Below are 15,905 nucleotides of genomic sequence, written 5' to 3'. Positions count from 1 at the left end.
TCCATTTTTAAGTAACAAAAAAACCACTGTACTCAGGCGAAATGTTCTCAAAAATTACTAAAATTTCTAGTTGGTATGATGAATGGCAGTTAGCTGTAAATGTGGAAAAATGTAGGCCAATGAAGATGAGTAGGAAAAGCTAATCTGTAACGTTCAGATGTAGCATTAGTAGTGTCCTGATTGACACAGTCATATCTGGGCTTGACACTGCAAAGCAATATGGAATGGAACGACAAGTGAGGCCTATGGTAGGTAAGGTGATTCGTCGACTTTAGCTTGTTGGGATAGTTTCAGGAAAGTGTGGTGCATCTGTAAAGCAGACCAGTTACAGGACACTAGTGTGACCTATTCTATAGTATTGCTTGGTGTTTGGGGTCTGTACCAAGTTGAATTAAAGAAAGACATCAAAGCAAATCAGAGGCAGGCTGCTAGATTTGTTACCAGTAGGTTTGAGCTACACATAAGTGTTATGGAGATGCTTTGGGAGCTCAAATGGGAATTCCTGGAGGGAAGGTGACATTCTTTTCAAGGAACACCATTGAGAAAATTTAAAGAACAGGCATTTGAAGCTGACTGCTGAATGATTCTACTGCTGCCAATATACACTGCACATAAGGACCATGAAGATAAGATATGAGCAATTAAGGCTCTTATGGAGGCATATAGACAGTTGTTTTTCCCTTGCTCTATCTGTGAGTGGAACAGAAAAGGAAATGACCAGGATCCCTCTGCCAGACACTGCATGATGGCTTGCTGAGTATCTATGTAGATGTAGATGTAGATGTAGATGTAGACATTATAACTGCAGTTGTCAATGAGATTAATAGCCTAGAGCATTGGGGCAGTAGCTGTACATATTCTTCAGTTTTTCATCTAAAGTTATAAAATAATGACAGTTTTTACAAAAACGTGTACTGTGTGGGGTGATTTCGGACAATGCCAAGAATGTATAAAAAATGAAAGATGCTAAATTACAGTGCAATTATGCCTTGTAACTTTTAGACAAAGCTGTTATGATATTCAATGATGCAAATTATTAGATGGAAAAGCATGTGATTTGTATGGTATATCTAGATCAACCTTACAAAATAAAATGTGGGAAATACATCCAAAAACGTTTGTAGGAAAACCAATACTAATAAGGAAAATGAGGAAATGCTGAAGCAAGGTATCTTGAGGGCTGCACTCTGGGGAATATCTTCTCTCTAAATTGGATATTAGACATTTAGTGAAAGGCTGCTTTGATAAGCCTGGCCGAAAAAAGACAAAACTTTCTAACAATTTACCTGGAGAAGAATGGGTGCATTTATTCCTCAAGCAGCATTCAGAAGATCTCTCTGTTCACCTGAATGCAAGTATTAAAAGAGTTCATGGGTAAGTGAATGAAGCAACAGTTAAAATGTATTCCTCCAATATAAAGCCAACACTGGAAAATACCCTGCCTATCAACTTAATCAGCTATGACAAAACCCACATATCAGATGAACCAGGCAAGCAGCAGATAATTATAAAATGAGGGAGTAAGCATACTGAAAAAGTGATGGATTCATTGAAATCTAGTTCAAAAATGTTCAAATGTGTGTGAAATCTTATGGGACTTAACTGCTAAGGTCATCAGTCCCTAAGCTTACACACTACTTAACCCAAATTATCCTAAGGACAAACACACACACCCATGCCTGAGGGAGGGCTCGAACCTCCGCCGGGACCAGCCGCACAGTCCATGACTGCAGCGCCTTAGACCGCTCATGAAATCTAGTGTTTTCATAACAACAGCAGCAAGTGCTAATGGTGAACTGCTTCCCCCACATGTCCCTTATAAATCGAGCATTTGTGGTACATTTGGCAAGAAGGAGGTCCACAGGGAACTCATGTTAATAGGAATAAGAGCGGATGATTTGATCTACTGGTATTTGAAGATCACTACTTTACAGTCATTTTCCCCAATTTGAAGAAGCAAAATCAACCAACTGTGATGATTGGGGACAAATTATCCAGTCATGTGTCTCTAAACATTATTGGAGAGTGTGAGTGGCACCATACTTCATTCATTGTCCTCCTCCCTAACAACAGCCACCTCCTCTACCACTGTATGTAAGCTTTTCCAGATGAGTGAAAACAATCTGCTGAGACATATTAACTGAATGGAAGAAATACTCTTGCAGGACCATTTCCAAGGATGCTTTTCCATCCCTTCTTAAGCTGACACTGACTAAGATTTCAGCAAACTCTACTGTAAACATAAAGAGTGGATTTTGCATCACAGGCTAAATCCCATTTGATCCAGATCATGTGTCACAGAAATTGCTTGATGATGAAGAAAGACAGCAAACCAACATAGAGGTATGGGCTTCCAGTCTTGGAGAAATATTCCAAGAAATTCACTATACTCCAAATAAACCTGGTAGTTCTCACTGCTATGAACTAGAAATTCCTCCTGCGAAAGCAGTTACGGGCCCTGACATCCATAAAAACAAAAACAGTGTGAAAATAAGTGATAGTGCTTATAACTGTAGTTACAGTTAAAACAATCAATCATCCAAGGAAGTTTTACTGCCAAAAGAAGAGGCTTTTCTTGTTGTAGACTATAAACACACATCCAGAAACAAGGAGCATATGAGGCAGTATGTTGAAATGACCACAAATGTTGGTGAATGGAAGTATGTGTGAAATTCTTGCATCCACACAATACAAATAGAAATGTATTTGTGTTTCCTTATGTCCATGATAAACCCACAATCAAAAAGAACAAGTTTCATAAGTACTTCCTACAACAGTTGAGAAGTGATGGTTGTTTATTTTTAGAGATGTGCTTTAAAATCGTAGGCCATTATAAATTTATGGTCAGTGCCTGAAATGTTTGCAACTTAATTTTGAGTGTTGATTAAAAAAACTGAGTTCAAACACTTAGTAGAATGTTGTTGTTTTGTTTTTATTATTTCAATATAGAACTTTAAAAATTTCCAATTTAATTTGTTAGAAGATAAGAATTGACCTTTAATATATAAAATTCATTATCTCAACCCTTATTATGTTTGCAACTTAATTTTGAGTGTTGATTAAAAAAACTGAGTTCAAACACTTAGTAGAATGTTGTTGTTTTGTTTTTATTATTTCAATATAGAACTTTAAAAATTTCCAATTTAATTTGTTAGAAGATAAGAATTGACCTTTAATATATAAAATTCATTATCTCAACCCTTATTACTTATTCATAATGATGAATATTCTTAAAATGTGTTAAAAGTCACTAAAATCAAATAGAAAGAATGTAGAATTTAAAGAAGGGTCAATTTATGTCTGAATTCCTTTCATATACTTTATAACTTCATCTAGAGATTTAAAAAAATCAAGTGTTTCTGAAATAACCCTATTCCATGAAGTGATTTGGACACTTTATTTCTCTGTCTCCTGCAAGTACAGGTACACATAGACTTTCTGTTTCTATGATATTTTATTTTCTAAACATAATTCCCACCACTTCTGCAACAAACAATGCATTTTTACATAACCTATGCAAACTGCCTGAAATTATCCTGTTTGACTGTATATTTTAAGCATTATGAGACAGATGGAAAGGGTATTAAATGATTTCATAGAATTACTTGGAAGTTTTTATATGGGAATTTTAATGTTGTACTTAAAAAAAGAATATTCTGACCTTTTGATCATTGAATTTTGTTTTGGATTACTTCACACAGTGACATTCCAAACGTGGATAAAGTTTTAGTTATCCACCATTAAAAATATGAAACTTCCTGGCAGATTAAAACTGTGTGCCAGACCGAGACTCAAACTCGGGGCCTTTGCCTTTCACGGGCAATTGCTCTACCATCTGAGCTACCCAAGCACAACTCACGACTCGTCATCACAGCTTTACTTCTGCCAGTGTCTCGTCTCCTATCTTCCAAACTTCACAGAAGCTCTCCTGCAAAGAGCAGTCTGGAAGGTAAGAGACAAGATACTGGCAGAAGTGAAGCTGTGAGGATGGGTCGTTAGTCGTGCTTGGGTAGCTCAGATGGTAGAGCACTTGCCCATGAAAGGCAAAGGTTTCGAGTTCGAGTCTTGGTCTGGCACACAGTTTTAATCTGCCAGGAAGTTTCATATCAGTGCACACTCCATGCAGAGTGAAAATGTCTTTCTGGAAGCAATAAAAATATGTGTTTTGGTCCAATACTCCCTAATAAATTGGATATTAAACTCACAGAATATTTTGCAACCAATCCAAATGAAACATTCTTAATGGTAGGAAAAATTATAAGGTCTACAAATAAACTTGTTCACATCTGTAACTGTATTCCATCAGAAGGGGTGTTCCCAGAAAAATTGAAGATACCAAAGTAAAACATTTGTTCAAGAAAGGGATAAAAACAGAAGTATCAAACTAAAGGCCTATTTAAATACTATCTGGTTTTTTCCAAAATAATTGAAAAATCTATTATAAAAGACTAATCGATTTTATAGAAAAAATAATTACTTTTCAAATACACAACACGGATTCTGAAAATATAAATCTAGTGAGACTGCTAGTTCTGCATTCCTAAACGAAGCCTAAAATGCAATAAAAGAGCATAAACCAGCCATATTTCTAGACCTCTCTAAAGCATTCAATGTCATCAGTCACAACACCTTGCTTAAGAAATTTGAGTCTGTAGGTATTAGGGGCCCAAGGTATAAACTGATAAAATCATATCTCCAAAATAGAGAGCAATTGGTTGAGCTTGCTGTCCAAGAAGAGAACAAGACAAAGTCCTACTGCTCAGAAAAGCAGAATATTAAGTACAGTGTACCACAAGGCTCCATTCTCTTTGTAAATGACTTGGAACTAACCAGTCCACGCCATAATTACATAAAATTAGCTGATGACACAAATGTGATAACAAAAGGAACGACCAGAGAATAATTACTTCATAAGATTAAAAAGTGTACCACCCACACTACAGACTGCTTTTCTGGAAGCAATTTAGTAATAAACACAGAAAAAACAGTTACAATGCACTTACACACAGTGATAAATGAATGTCCACTAACACTAGACATAGAGTTTATTATCAGAACCCTTGAAAATGCAAGCCCTATTAAATTTCTTGGAATATGAATCCAAGAAAATCTAAGATGAGTCCAGCATGCAATATACATTAGAAATAAATAGAATACCTTTTGTTATACTTTCTGCTTGCACATTAAAAGAGACACCAAAAAAGGTATACTTTGCCCAGGAAGAATCCTTACTGAGATATGGCATAATCTTTTGGGGAAACACATCTGCTAGCAAAAGTTGTTTTATATGCCAAAACAGAATTGTGGAAGCCATAGAAAATGCTGCCTCAAGAAGCTCATGCAAGCCCTTATTTAAGAAACTTCACATCCTTCCGCTAGTATGTCTACATATTTTACAAGTAATAATATTTGTTAGGAAAATCTTAGAAAATTGCAACAATCTTGTATCAACTAACCAGAGTATCCATCTGTATAATACAAGGAGAAATCAGGATAGACATGTTCAATAAGCATACACAACACTAAAACAGAATGGACCACCACAAACAGGAAACAGACTATGCAATAAACTTCCTAATAACATTAAAACAATAAAAGAAATTTCAAAATTTAAAACTCCTGTCAATAACTATATGCAACAAAAGTGTTGTTATAGTATATGTGAATATCTTGAAATATAACAATTTATTACCAAATATTAAAAAAAGAAACATGAAGTGTTGATCAAGAGTTATAGGTAAAAAATAACTGATTGAATCACTTATGTTAAATATCATGCATGAAAGATGAATTTTCAACTGTGATTATATTAAGCCTAAATCAATGTAAATATTCCTGCATGATTTAAAAATGTGTATTGTAAATCACAATGACTTGTACAATATCATATTTTCTACCTTAGACAGCAAATGGTTAAAGGACCAACAGAAAATGAAATGAAATATGCAATAGATTCACTCAGGTAGCCATGGCTGCCATCACTGACAGGCATGTCTTTCATGGAGACAACCGGAAAAGAGGTTATGTATACCCAGTAATGTATAATCTTAGCAACCAGCTATAAAATGGAGCTAAAGAAGCAGCCACTGAAGAGCAAATATTTTTGTACAAGTGGTCACACTGTATGCCATTGAAATCTACTCTTCAAGAGTGTGTAACTGCATAATTCAGGTGTGTATCCGAGTGTCATGGCATTAACTGCTTAAAAGATATGTATATAATTGTTCAGAGGTTACTTTAGCCATTTCTTGTACAGTTTAATCCTGGGCCTGGCTCAATTAGCTCATATAATCAGTAATAGTTAGAGGTAATCTTAAGCTTTTTAATATACACTATGTCATCAAAAGTATATGGACACCTGGCTGAAAATGGCTTACAAGTTTGTGGCACCCTCTATCGGTAATGCTGGAATTCAGTATGGTGTTGGCCCACCCATAGCCTTGATTACAGCTTCCACTCTCACAGGCATATGTTCAATCAGGTGCTGGCAGGTATCTTGCGGAATGGCAGACCATTCTTCACAGAGTGCTGCACTGAGGAGAGGTATCGTTGTCGGTCATGAAGTCAGTGTTCCAAGACATCCCAAAGGTGTTCTATAGGATTCAGGCCAGGACTCTGTGCAGGCCAGTTCATTACAGGGATGTTATTGTCATGTAACCACTCTGCTACATGCCGTGCATTATGAACATGTGCTTGATTGTGTTGAAAGATGCAATCGCCATCCCTGAATTCCTCTTCAACAGTTGGAAGCAAGAAGGTGCTTAGAACATCAGTGTAGGCCTGTGTTGTGATAGTGCTATGCAAAACAGCAAGGGGTGGAAGCCCCCTCCATGACCACACCATAACACCACCACCTCCAAATTTTACTGTTGGAACTACACACACTGGCAGATGACATTCATTGGGCATTCACCATACCCACTCCCTGCCATCGGATCACCACATTGTGTTCCGTGATTCATCACTGCACAGAATATTTTTCCACTGTTCAATCGTCAAATGTTTATGCTCCTTACACCAGTCAAGGCACCATTTAGCATTTACTGGCATGATGTGTGGCTTATGAGCAACTGCTCGACCATGAAATCCTAGTTTTCTCACCTCCCACCTAACTGTCATAGTACTTGCAGTGGATCCTGATGCAGTATGGAATTCCTGTGTGATGGTCTGGATAGATGTCTGCCAATTACACATTATGACCATCTTCAACTGTCACCGGTCTCTGTCAGTCAACAGACAAGGTCGGCCTTTTGTCCTTTACATGTCTCTTCACGTTTCCACTTCACTATCACATTGGAAACAGTGGACCTATGGATGTTTAGGAGTGTGGAAATCTCCTGTACAGGTGTAGGACACAAGTGACATCCAATCACCTGACCATGTTCGAAGTCCGTGAGTTCCACAGAGGACCCCATTCCTTCTCTCTCATGATGTCTAATGACTACTGAGGTTGCTGATACGGAGTACCTGGCAGTAGGTGAGAGTACAATGCACCTAATATGAAAAACATATGTCTTTGGGGGTGCCTGGATACTTTTGCTCACATAGCATATCTGACAGAACACTTATGTACATCAAAAGTGGAAGGGGTCAGGTAATAGACTTTTCAATCATTCAATCATTCATTCATTAATTCTTGCACAATCTTCTGCAAAAGCCATCTTGAAGAAAAGCCTTAGGGGTTATGTCATACAAGTCATGTTACACATCAGCTAGTACAAGCAGCTACTGCAGACTACTTCTATAAAGTCCTCTTGAGTTACTCAGTAGTGGTTTTTGGCTAATTGTTCTAGAACGTGAGGGAATAGACAAAATTTGCATATGAAGTGTTCAGTACTGGGTTTAATGTAGTGGTATACCTTTTGGTATGTGTTTACAGCAGAATTACATGATACCTTCAGACTGATCAAGTGAAACTTTATTTGAAACCATCAGAAATTAATACAAGCATTCCTTTCAGTTATGATTTTGCACAATAAAGTTAGTATTTCTGATACAAATTTCTTCATCCTCTCATTTCTTTTAGAATAAGCAAACACAATTAAAGGGAGGATGGTAAATGTTCTTGCAATTAATATTGGGTTTTATTTTATATATTCTGCTAACTATGTCATCAGGGACATAATTTTTTAAGAATTTTAAAACATTTGCTTTACACAATTTTATGTAGAAATTTATAACTGAGCCCTTTGTTTTCATCTTGCTGATTATAATTGTACAGTTTATTTGATTCAAAACATTTCATTCAAAGAAAATTCCAAATGACTGGTAATGTTAACAAGTCATATTACAATATATTTATATAATGTAATTAATTATTAAAACTAGCTGTCACATACCTAATTTGAAAGTTATTGTTTGCTTGCAAACAAAAGTTCATTTTTCCAAAAAACTCATTTGTTCAAAAGTAACTGATATTTTAAATTTACATATTCTAGGTGTTCTAACCCAAAAAACCTATTACTACTGTTCAAGTTGTCTAATTTTTCTGTGCAAAAGTGTTCTTTTATTTAACTCTGTGTTTGGACTATAAAACTATTATAATTAAAAAATTGTAATTTTCAAGAAGCTTCTGGTGGCAAAACCTGACACATATACAGAAGTGCCAGTGACAGTTTCTGTGAGTACCAGTTAGGTCATGTGAACATTATGAGATCTGATTTGAGAGTTATTCTTTGTCTTGTCATAGTATGATGTCCTCAAAATTGACTATACAGGGTGAGTCACCTAACATTACCGCTGGATATATTTCGTAATAACCACATCAAATACCGATGAATTGATTCCACAAACCGAACGTGAGGAGAGGGGCTAGTGTAATTGGTTAATACAAACCATAAAAAAATACACGGAAGTATGTTTTTTAACACAAACCTACGTTTTTTTAAATGGAACCCCATTAGTTTTGTTAGCACATCTGAACATATAAACAAATACGTAATCAGTGCCGTTTGTTGCATTGTAAAATGTTAATTACATCCGGAGATATTGTAACCTAAAGTTGACGCTTGAGTACCACTCCTCCACTGTTCGATCGTGTGTATCGGAGAGCACCGAATTACGTAGGGATCCAAAGGGAACGGTGATGGACCTTAGGTACAGAAGAGACTGGAACAGCACATTATGTCCACATGCTAACACCTTTTCATTGGTCTTTTTCACTGACGCACATGTACATTACCATTAGGGGTGAGGTACACATACACACGTGGTTTCCGTTTTCAATTACGGAGTGGAATAGAGTGTGTCCCGACATGTCAGGCCAATAGATGTTCACTGTGGTGGCCATCATTTGCTGCACACAATTGCAATCTCTGGCGTAATGAATGTCGTACAAGCCGCAGTACGTCTGGTGTAATGTCGCCGCAGGCTGCCACAATACGTTGTTTCATATCCTCTGGGGTTGTAGGCACATCACGGTACACATTCTCCTTTAACGTACCCCACAGAAAGAAGTCCAGAGGTGTAAGATCAAGAGAACGGGCTGGCCAATTTATGCGTCCTCCACGTCCTATGAAACGTCCGTCGAACATCCTGTCAAGGGTCAGCCTAGTGTTAATTGCGGAATGTGCAGGTGCACCATCATGCTGATACCACATACGTCGATGCATTTCCAGTGGGACATTTTCGAGCAACGTTGGCAGATCATTCTGTAGAAACATGATGTATGTTGCAGCTGTTTGGGCCCCTGCAATGAAGTGAGGACCAATGAGGTGGTCACCAATGAGTCCGCACCATACATTTACAGTCCACGGTCACTTTCGCTCTACCTGTCTGAGCCAGCGAGGATTGTCCACGGACCAGTAATGCATGTTCTGTAGATTCACTGCCCCGTGGTTTGTGAAACCTGCTTCATCGGTAAACAGGTAGAGCTGCAACGCATTCTCTGTTAATGGCCATTGACAGAATTGCACTCGATGATTAAAGTCATCACCATGTAATTGCTGATGTAGTGACACATGAAACGGGTGAAAGCAGTGACGATGCAGTATGCGCATGACACTACTTTGACTCAGTCCACCGGCTCCCGCAATGTCCCGTGTACTCGTGTGGGTTCATGGCAACAGCAGCTAACACACCAACTGCACCCGCTTCTCTTGTGACGGGCCTGTTATGGACCCATTTGCGTGCTATGACCATACCTGTTGCATACAGTTGGCGGTAGATGTTTTGCAATGTGCGGCACGTTGGATGCTCTCTGTCCGGATACCGTTCTGCATACACCCTGCAAGCTTCAGCTGCATTTCGTTGACACTCGCCATAGATGAGTATCATCTCCGCCTTTTCAGAGTTCAACATGTCCCTGCAGATGCTGCTTGCCGACCGTGGCCTGTGTTTGTTACAACACGCAACTGAACGTCGGAGGTTTCAAGTGTCAATGCAACAAATGGCACTGATTACGTATTTGTTTATATGTTCAGATTTGCAAACAAAACTAATGTGGTTCCATTTAAAAAAACGTAGGTTTGTGTTAAAAAACATACTTCCATGCATTTTTGTATGGTTTGTATTAAACAATTACACTAGCCCCTCTCCTCACGTTCAGTCTGTGGAATCGGTTCGTCAGTATTTGATGTGGTTTACGAAATATATCCAGTGGTAACGTTAGGTGACTCACCCTGTGTATTCCATTTAAGTAGATGCAAAATTTTATTCAAATATGAAGCAGAAATATGGAAGAAAATAAACAACAACTAATGAAGGACTATATGTTCTGAACCAACAACAACAGTAGCAGCAGCAACAAAACCATCAACAACAGTTGCAGCAACACAACACTGCCTAAGGAGGAGTCAAAGACAAGGTACATCCACATCATTAAATAAGGATTTTTTATGGCTTCAGACAAAGAAATGGAAAAGATTGTGACAAATCAGCAAGAAAATTTGCAGATAAGTCACAACTACTATGGAAAAAGCAGCACATTACCAGGTAATGACAAAAGAAAAAATACTTGCAAAACAGTCAGGATAATGTGTCAGAATATCCAGTGCCTCAGAAACAAAGTACTAGATCTAGAAGTAGCTTTAAGTAATCTTGCAGATGTCTCTTGTATTTGTTTATCTGAACACTGGTGCAAGGCTAGTGAATTAAGTCTCATAAATATAAACAAATTTAATTTAGCAACACATTATTGTCGAAGTGTTTTTAAAAATGGTGGGGTATGCATTTACTCTAGAGTAGGACTGCAGTTCAAAGTGAAAACAGAATTGGACCATCTAAATATAGAAAAACATTTTGAATCATGTGCCATAGAGTTAAAAACTGAAGAGAAGAGTGAAAAACTAGTTGTCATTACAGTATATAGATCTCCACTGGGCGACAAAAACATATTCTTCAAAAAAATTGAAGCAGCATTAAACACTTTTTATAGTAATGAAGTGAAATTATTTTTATGTGGAGATTTTAATATTAACCTGTTAATTGAAAGTGATGAAAAAAGACAGCTTTTGAGTATACTCAGCAGCTTCCACATGAAACCACTCTTTACAGATGCCACCAGAATAACAGAACTGTCATCTTCTCTTTTAGACAATATTTTCTCAAATATGGAGAATGGTATCACTGAGCCACTAAACGTAAACTTAGGTCTTTCGGATCACAATACACTATTAACATACATAAATTACTCTATCCCCAAGGCAGTGAAATATAAGTGGGGATACAAAAGACACTTCTATACAGAAAAAGTAAATACTTTCATCCAGTTGTTAGCTAATGAAACCTGGGAAGATGTCTTTGCACAAATTACAACCGAGGAATCTTTCAATGCTTTTTCTAGTACATTCATGTCCCTATTTGAGATGTGTTTCCCAAAAAAGCTCACAAAGATCAATGTCATGCCTAGGAACACAAGCCAGTGGATAACACCCGCTATTAGAGTATCTAGTCAAACACTAAAACATATCAGTCAACTCAAAAAAGATAACAAAGATGAACACTTCTCAGATTATGTTAAGACATACAAGAAAATTTACAGGAAGGTGATCAAAAAAGCCAAGACAATGCACAATGACAGTGTAATTGCTGGGTCAGCAAACAAATCAAAAGCTATATGGAATGTAGTAAAAAAAGAAATAGGCCCAAGCAAAAATGTTAGAAATCCAGATGACTTTGTTTTAAAAGATGATCAAGGTGTGCTAGTCAGAAATCGTACTTTAGCAAATTACGTTAATGACTACTTCATAAATAGTCCAATCAATCTGCATAAAAATTGTCCTAAGATTAGTAGAACATCAATCCCAGAAGAACAAAGTGTGAATTCATTATTGCTACCTCCCACAAACAAATTGGAAGTTAATCAAATAATAAAAACAATGAAGAATAAAATGTCCTCAGGGATTGACGAGATACCTTGCTCAGTCATGATGAGATGTGCTAGTGTCATATCAGACCCACTCTCACACATCATAAACATATCATTTTCGGAAGGCGTCTTTCCACAACGATTAAAAATTGCAAAAGTAAAACCATTGTATAAAAAGGGCAATATACATGATGTGGGAAACTATAGACCAATAGCTTTATTATCGGTATTTTCAAAAGTAATAGAGACAGTCATGAAAAACAGAATTACAAATTACCTCGAGAAATTCAATCTATTGTCTGTAAACCAACACGGCTTCCGCAAAGGAATGAGTACAGAGTCAGCCATCACCCAATTCATTGAAAATATTGTAACGGGGCTAGATAAGAACAACAGTACAATAGGAATAAATTTGGACCTCTCAAAGGCATTCGATACTGTCCAACATGATATCCTGCTAGACAAATTAGAATATGTCGGTATACGAGGAGTAGCTAAAAAGTGGTTTCAGTCATATCTCCATAATAGGAAACAGGTAGTAGAAATTGCAACAACAAACAGTAAAAACCAAAGTATTGTTTACAGATCGGATATTCAGACTGTGCCAATAGGGGTACCGCAGGGGAGTGTTCTAGGACCTCTCCTATTTCTTCTTTACATAAATGATATCAAGATTCCAGTAAATGGTACTCATATAACCCTGTTTGCGGATGACACAAACATTGTAGTAACTGACATAAACCGGGTATTGCCAACATCTGCAACCAGAGTTATAGAATATTTGCAAAATTGGTTTGAAGTGAACAAATTAACCATAAATATCTCTAAAACTAATTATATCCATTACAGGAAAGCAAAGTCACACTCTGATCTAGATCTCAGAATACAAAATAAAGAAATTGTGAGAGTTGCTACCACAAAATTCTTAGGTGTACATATAGATGAAAATTTAGACTGGAAATCCCATATCCTGTATCTCTCACATAAGTTAAGTTCTGCTTGCTTTGCTTTACGCGTTATTAGCTTTGTATGTAGTAGGGAATGTAGCAGAGCTGTTTACTTTGCTTATATACATTCTGCTATTACCTATGGCCTCATCTTCTGGGGTCATAGTAAGAAAAATCTCAAAACCATCTTCACTCTACAAAAACGAGCTGTTAGAATAATTACCAACAGTTCAAGGCTAACTCCTTCAAAGCAATTATTTAAACAGCTGAATATTCTACCCCTACCGTGCCTCTATATACAGAAAAGCGTAATTAATATAAAACAAAATATTAACAATTTCCAATCCAACTCGGATCTACATACTTACAACACAAGAAAGTGCAATGACGTTCATATAAAAAGAGTTAACAAGGCTTTGGCGCAGAAACAAACAAACATACAAGGAAGTAAATTGTATAACAAACTACCGGTAAAGTTAAAAGAAATAAAAAAATTGTCTTCATTTAAAGAAGCAGTATTCAAATTTTTAATGACCAACTGCTATTATAGTGTAAAAGAATACCTGGAATAGCTCCATACTAAACCATCATATTTATGTACTCTGTGCCAATAGTAATTTTTATCTGACTGTTGCTATGATCTAAATAAATAATATGTACAAAAGTGCTAGAATTGTATGTGTTATATCTAAATATCAACTGTGTATTCCATGTAAAAAGTCTTTCTCATACATCAATGTAAATAATCAAAGTTGTACATGCTATTTCAATGTGGTCTGATGTTACATAGTCTACTATGCACATCTGTATTTTGTATAGTATTGTTCACCCTATATGTGTGTATATATATATACTATGTATTTTTTTTTTTTTTTTTTGACGAAATCCATGCAATGTAAATTGTCTCTGGATGAATAAACTACTACTACTACTACTACTATTTAAGTAGATCGAAGAACTTGGGACCTACTCTACAACAATGCTAATTTTTATTTTTTATTTGTCTTTAGTCATCCTAGGTCCCTATCAGAATGATATAGGATTTGTCATGATAATACAATGCAAATCAATAGGCCAGAATATACAACACACAGCATACATACCATGCTTTATGAGGATAAGACAGACAGCCTATGGGGACAGGTCAGGTGGTTGGCCGTGGCCTTGATTAAGAAACCATCCTGGCATTTGTGTTAGTGAACTAGGAAATTAGCTTCCACTCAGAGTAATGAAAGCCAGAGATGAAAAGTCATAAAACATACCCCAATTGTATTTAATTATTGCACGGTGTTCTTTGATCACACACAAACAGACATGTCACGTGCTGAATTAAAGCAAAATGAAATTAAAATAATTGAAAGGAAGTTTAATATGTTGCTGTAGCTTAATAATTATATAGTGTCAACTAATTAAAGTAATTATGAGAAGAAGGGGCTTACTAGAGCTGTAAGCAACGAATTTTCCTCTTAATTCAGCTTCATTTAAGTGTGGGTTGAGGGCTTTAGCTTTACGCACTGCAGTCTCTCTTGCCGCCAGCAGACCAATCAGCGTAGCCTCACTGGCAGAACCCTAGAATATGATATTATTGATATATATTGGTATACAAGCATATAATTGTTTACTTTTGTAAAGAACAAAAAATTTGGTTAGACAATATTAAGGACTGTATAAAATACTCATCACACATTTTATTCCAAGCAGCACTTTTGAGACTTATTCCAGGGCCTAAAGTGAGCTCAAGTCCATGCAAGGCTGATATGTAGTTAGTTTGTAACTCATATTAATGCTACAACCAGAGTACATGGTATTGTGATCTTATTGCAGAAGCTATTATTTTTCAATCATTGTCATGACTGTTTTAGGACTTTCAGTTCCTGAGATTTGTCACAGTGTGCTGTTGAAGGAGTGGTCCTACTACAAAATTATAAAATTCACTGCAAAATTCTACATGTTGATTATTGTATACTTTATGTTATTATTAATAGAAATTGATGTTTTTGTTTCAAGGTTGTGCTAACTATTGAACAGAACTATCACCTCTTACACATTTTTTTCGTATGGGAGTTGATACTGAAATCATTCAGTATGTTGTTCAGATGCCATTTCCCCACTGTAATTGAACTATAACCCTAAATCATACATGAAACAACAACATCATAAAAGCATTAATCTTTAATTTTATGTAATAAATCACAGGTAATGAGTAAATACTGCGCGTAAATATTATTGTAGCACGTCACACGTTCGAAAGTATGATGTAGCACATACACAAAATTGTTGAAAAACTGAATTAATCCTTAAATTTATCAGTGTTTATATGTAACAGTCATGACTGTCCTTACTACAATGTAGACAAGAACAGAAAAAGAGGGGCAACGAGTAACAATATAGTGTGAGTGATATGGTTCAATATGAAGATATGCAGAGATGTGCAAAGACAAGGAGGATGTTTTTAAACACATCATTTGGCAAATTGGAGGAGAAATGAACAATGTGTAGGCAAAGGGGAAAAAACCACAAGGGACATAGCAGCAAAAATGGCAGATAAGAGTGAGGGACGAGAAGGGATAGAGAATAGATAAATAAAAGAGAGAAATGTATGAATGTAGGTACGTCATACATTATGAGAGCTTCATATTATTCAGTGATTA

The 15,905-nt window shown here is 36.4% G+C and overlaps 1 protein-coding gene across 1 annotated transcript in view; it reads right to left on the bottom strand.

Moving 5' to 3' along the window:
* The window catches only part of LOC126088572 (aromatic-L-amino-acid decarboxylase-like), a 188,174-nt gene that overhangs the window by 85,047 nt on the left and 87,222 nt on the right, over positions 1 to 15,905 (bottom strand). Inside the window, exon 6 of the mRNA XM_049906760.1 lies at positions 14,694 to 14,823. Within this exon, the coding sequence (XP_049762717.1) occupies positions 14,694 to 14,823 (130 nt within the window). The remainder of the gene's footprint in view (positions 1 to 14,693; positions 14,824 to 15,905) is intronic.

Source organism: Schistocerca cancellata, chromosome 6, assembly GCF_023864275.1.
Source record: "Schistocerca cancellata isolate TAMUIC-IGC-003103 chromosome 6, iqSchCanc2.1, whole genome shotgun sequence".
NCBI lineage: Eukaryota > Metazoa > Arthropoda > Insecta > Orthoptera > Acrididae > Schistocerca > Schistocerca cancellata.
Note: the sequence above shows the minus strand (reverse complement) of the source record. Positions and strands in the feature narration are given on the sequence as shown.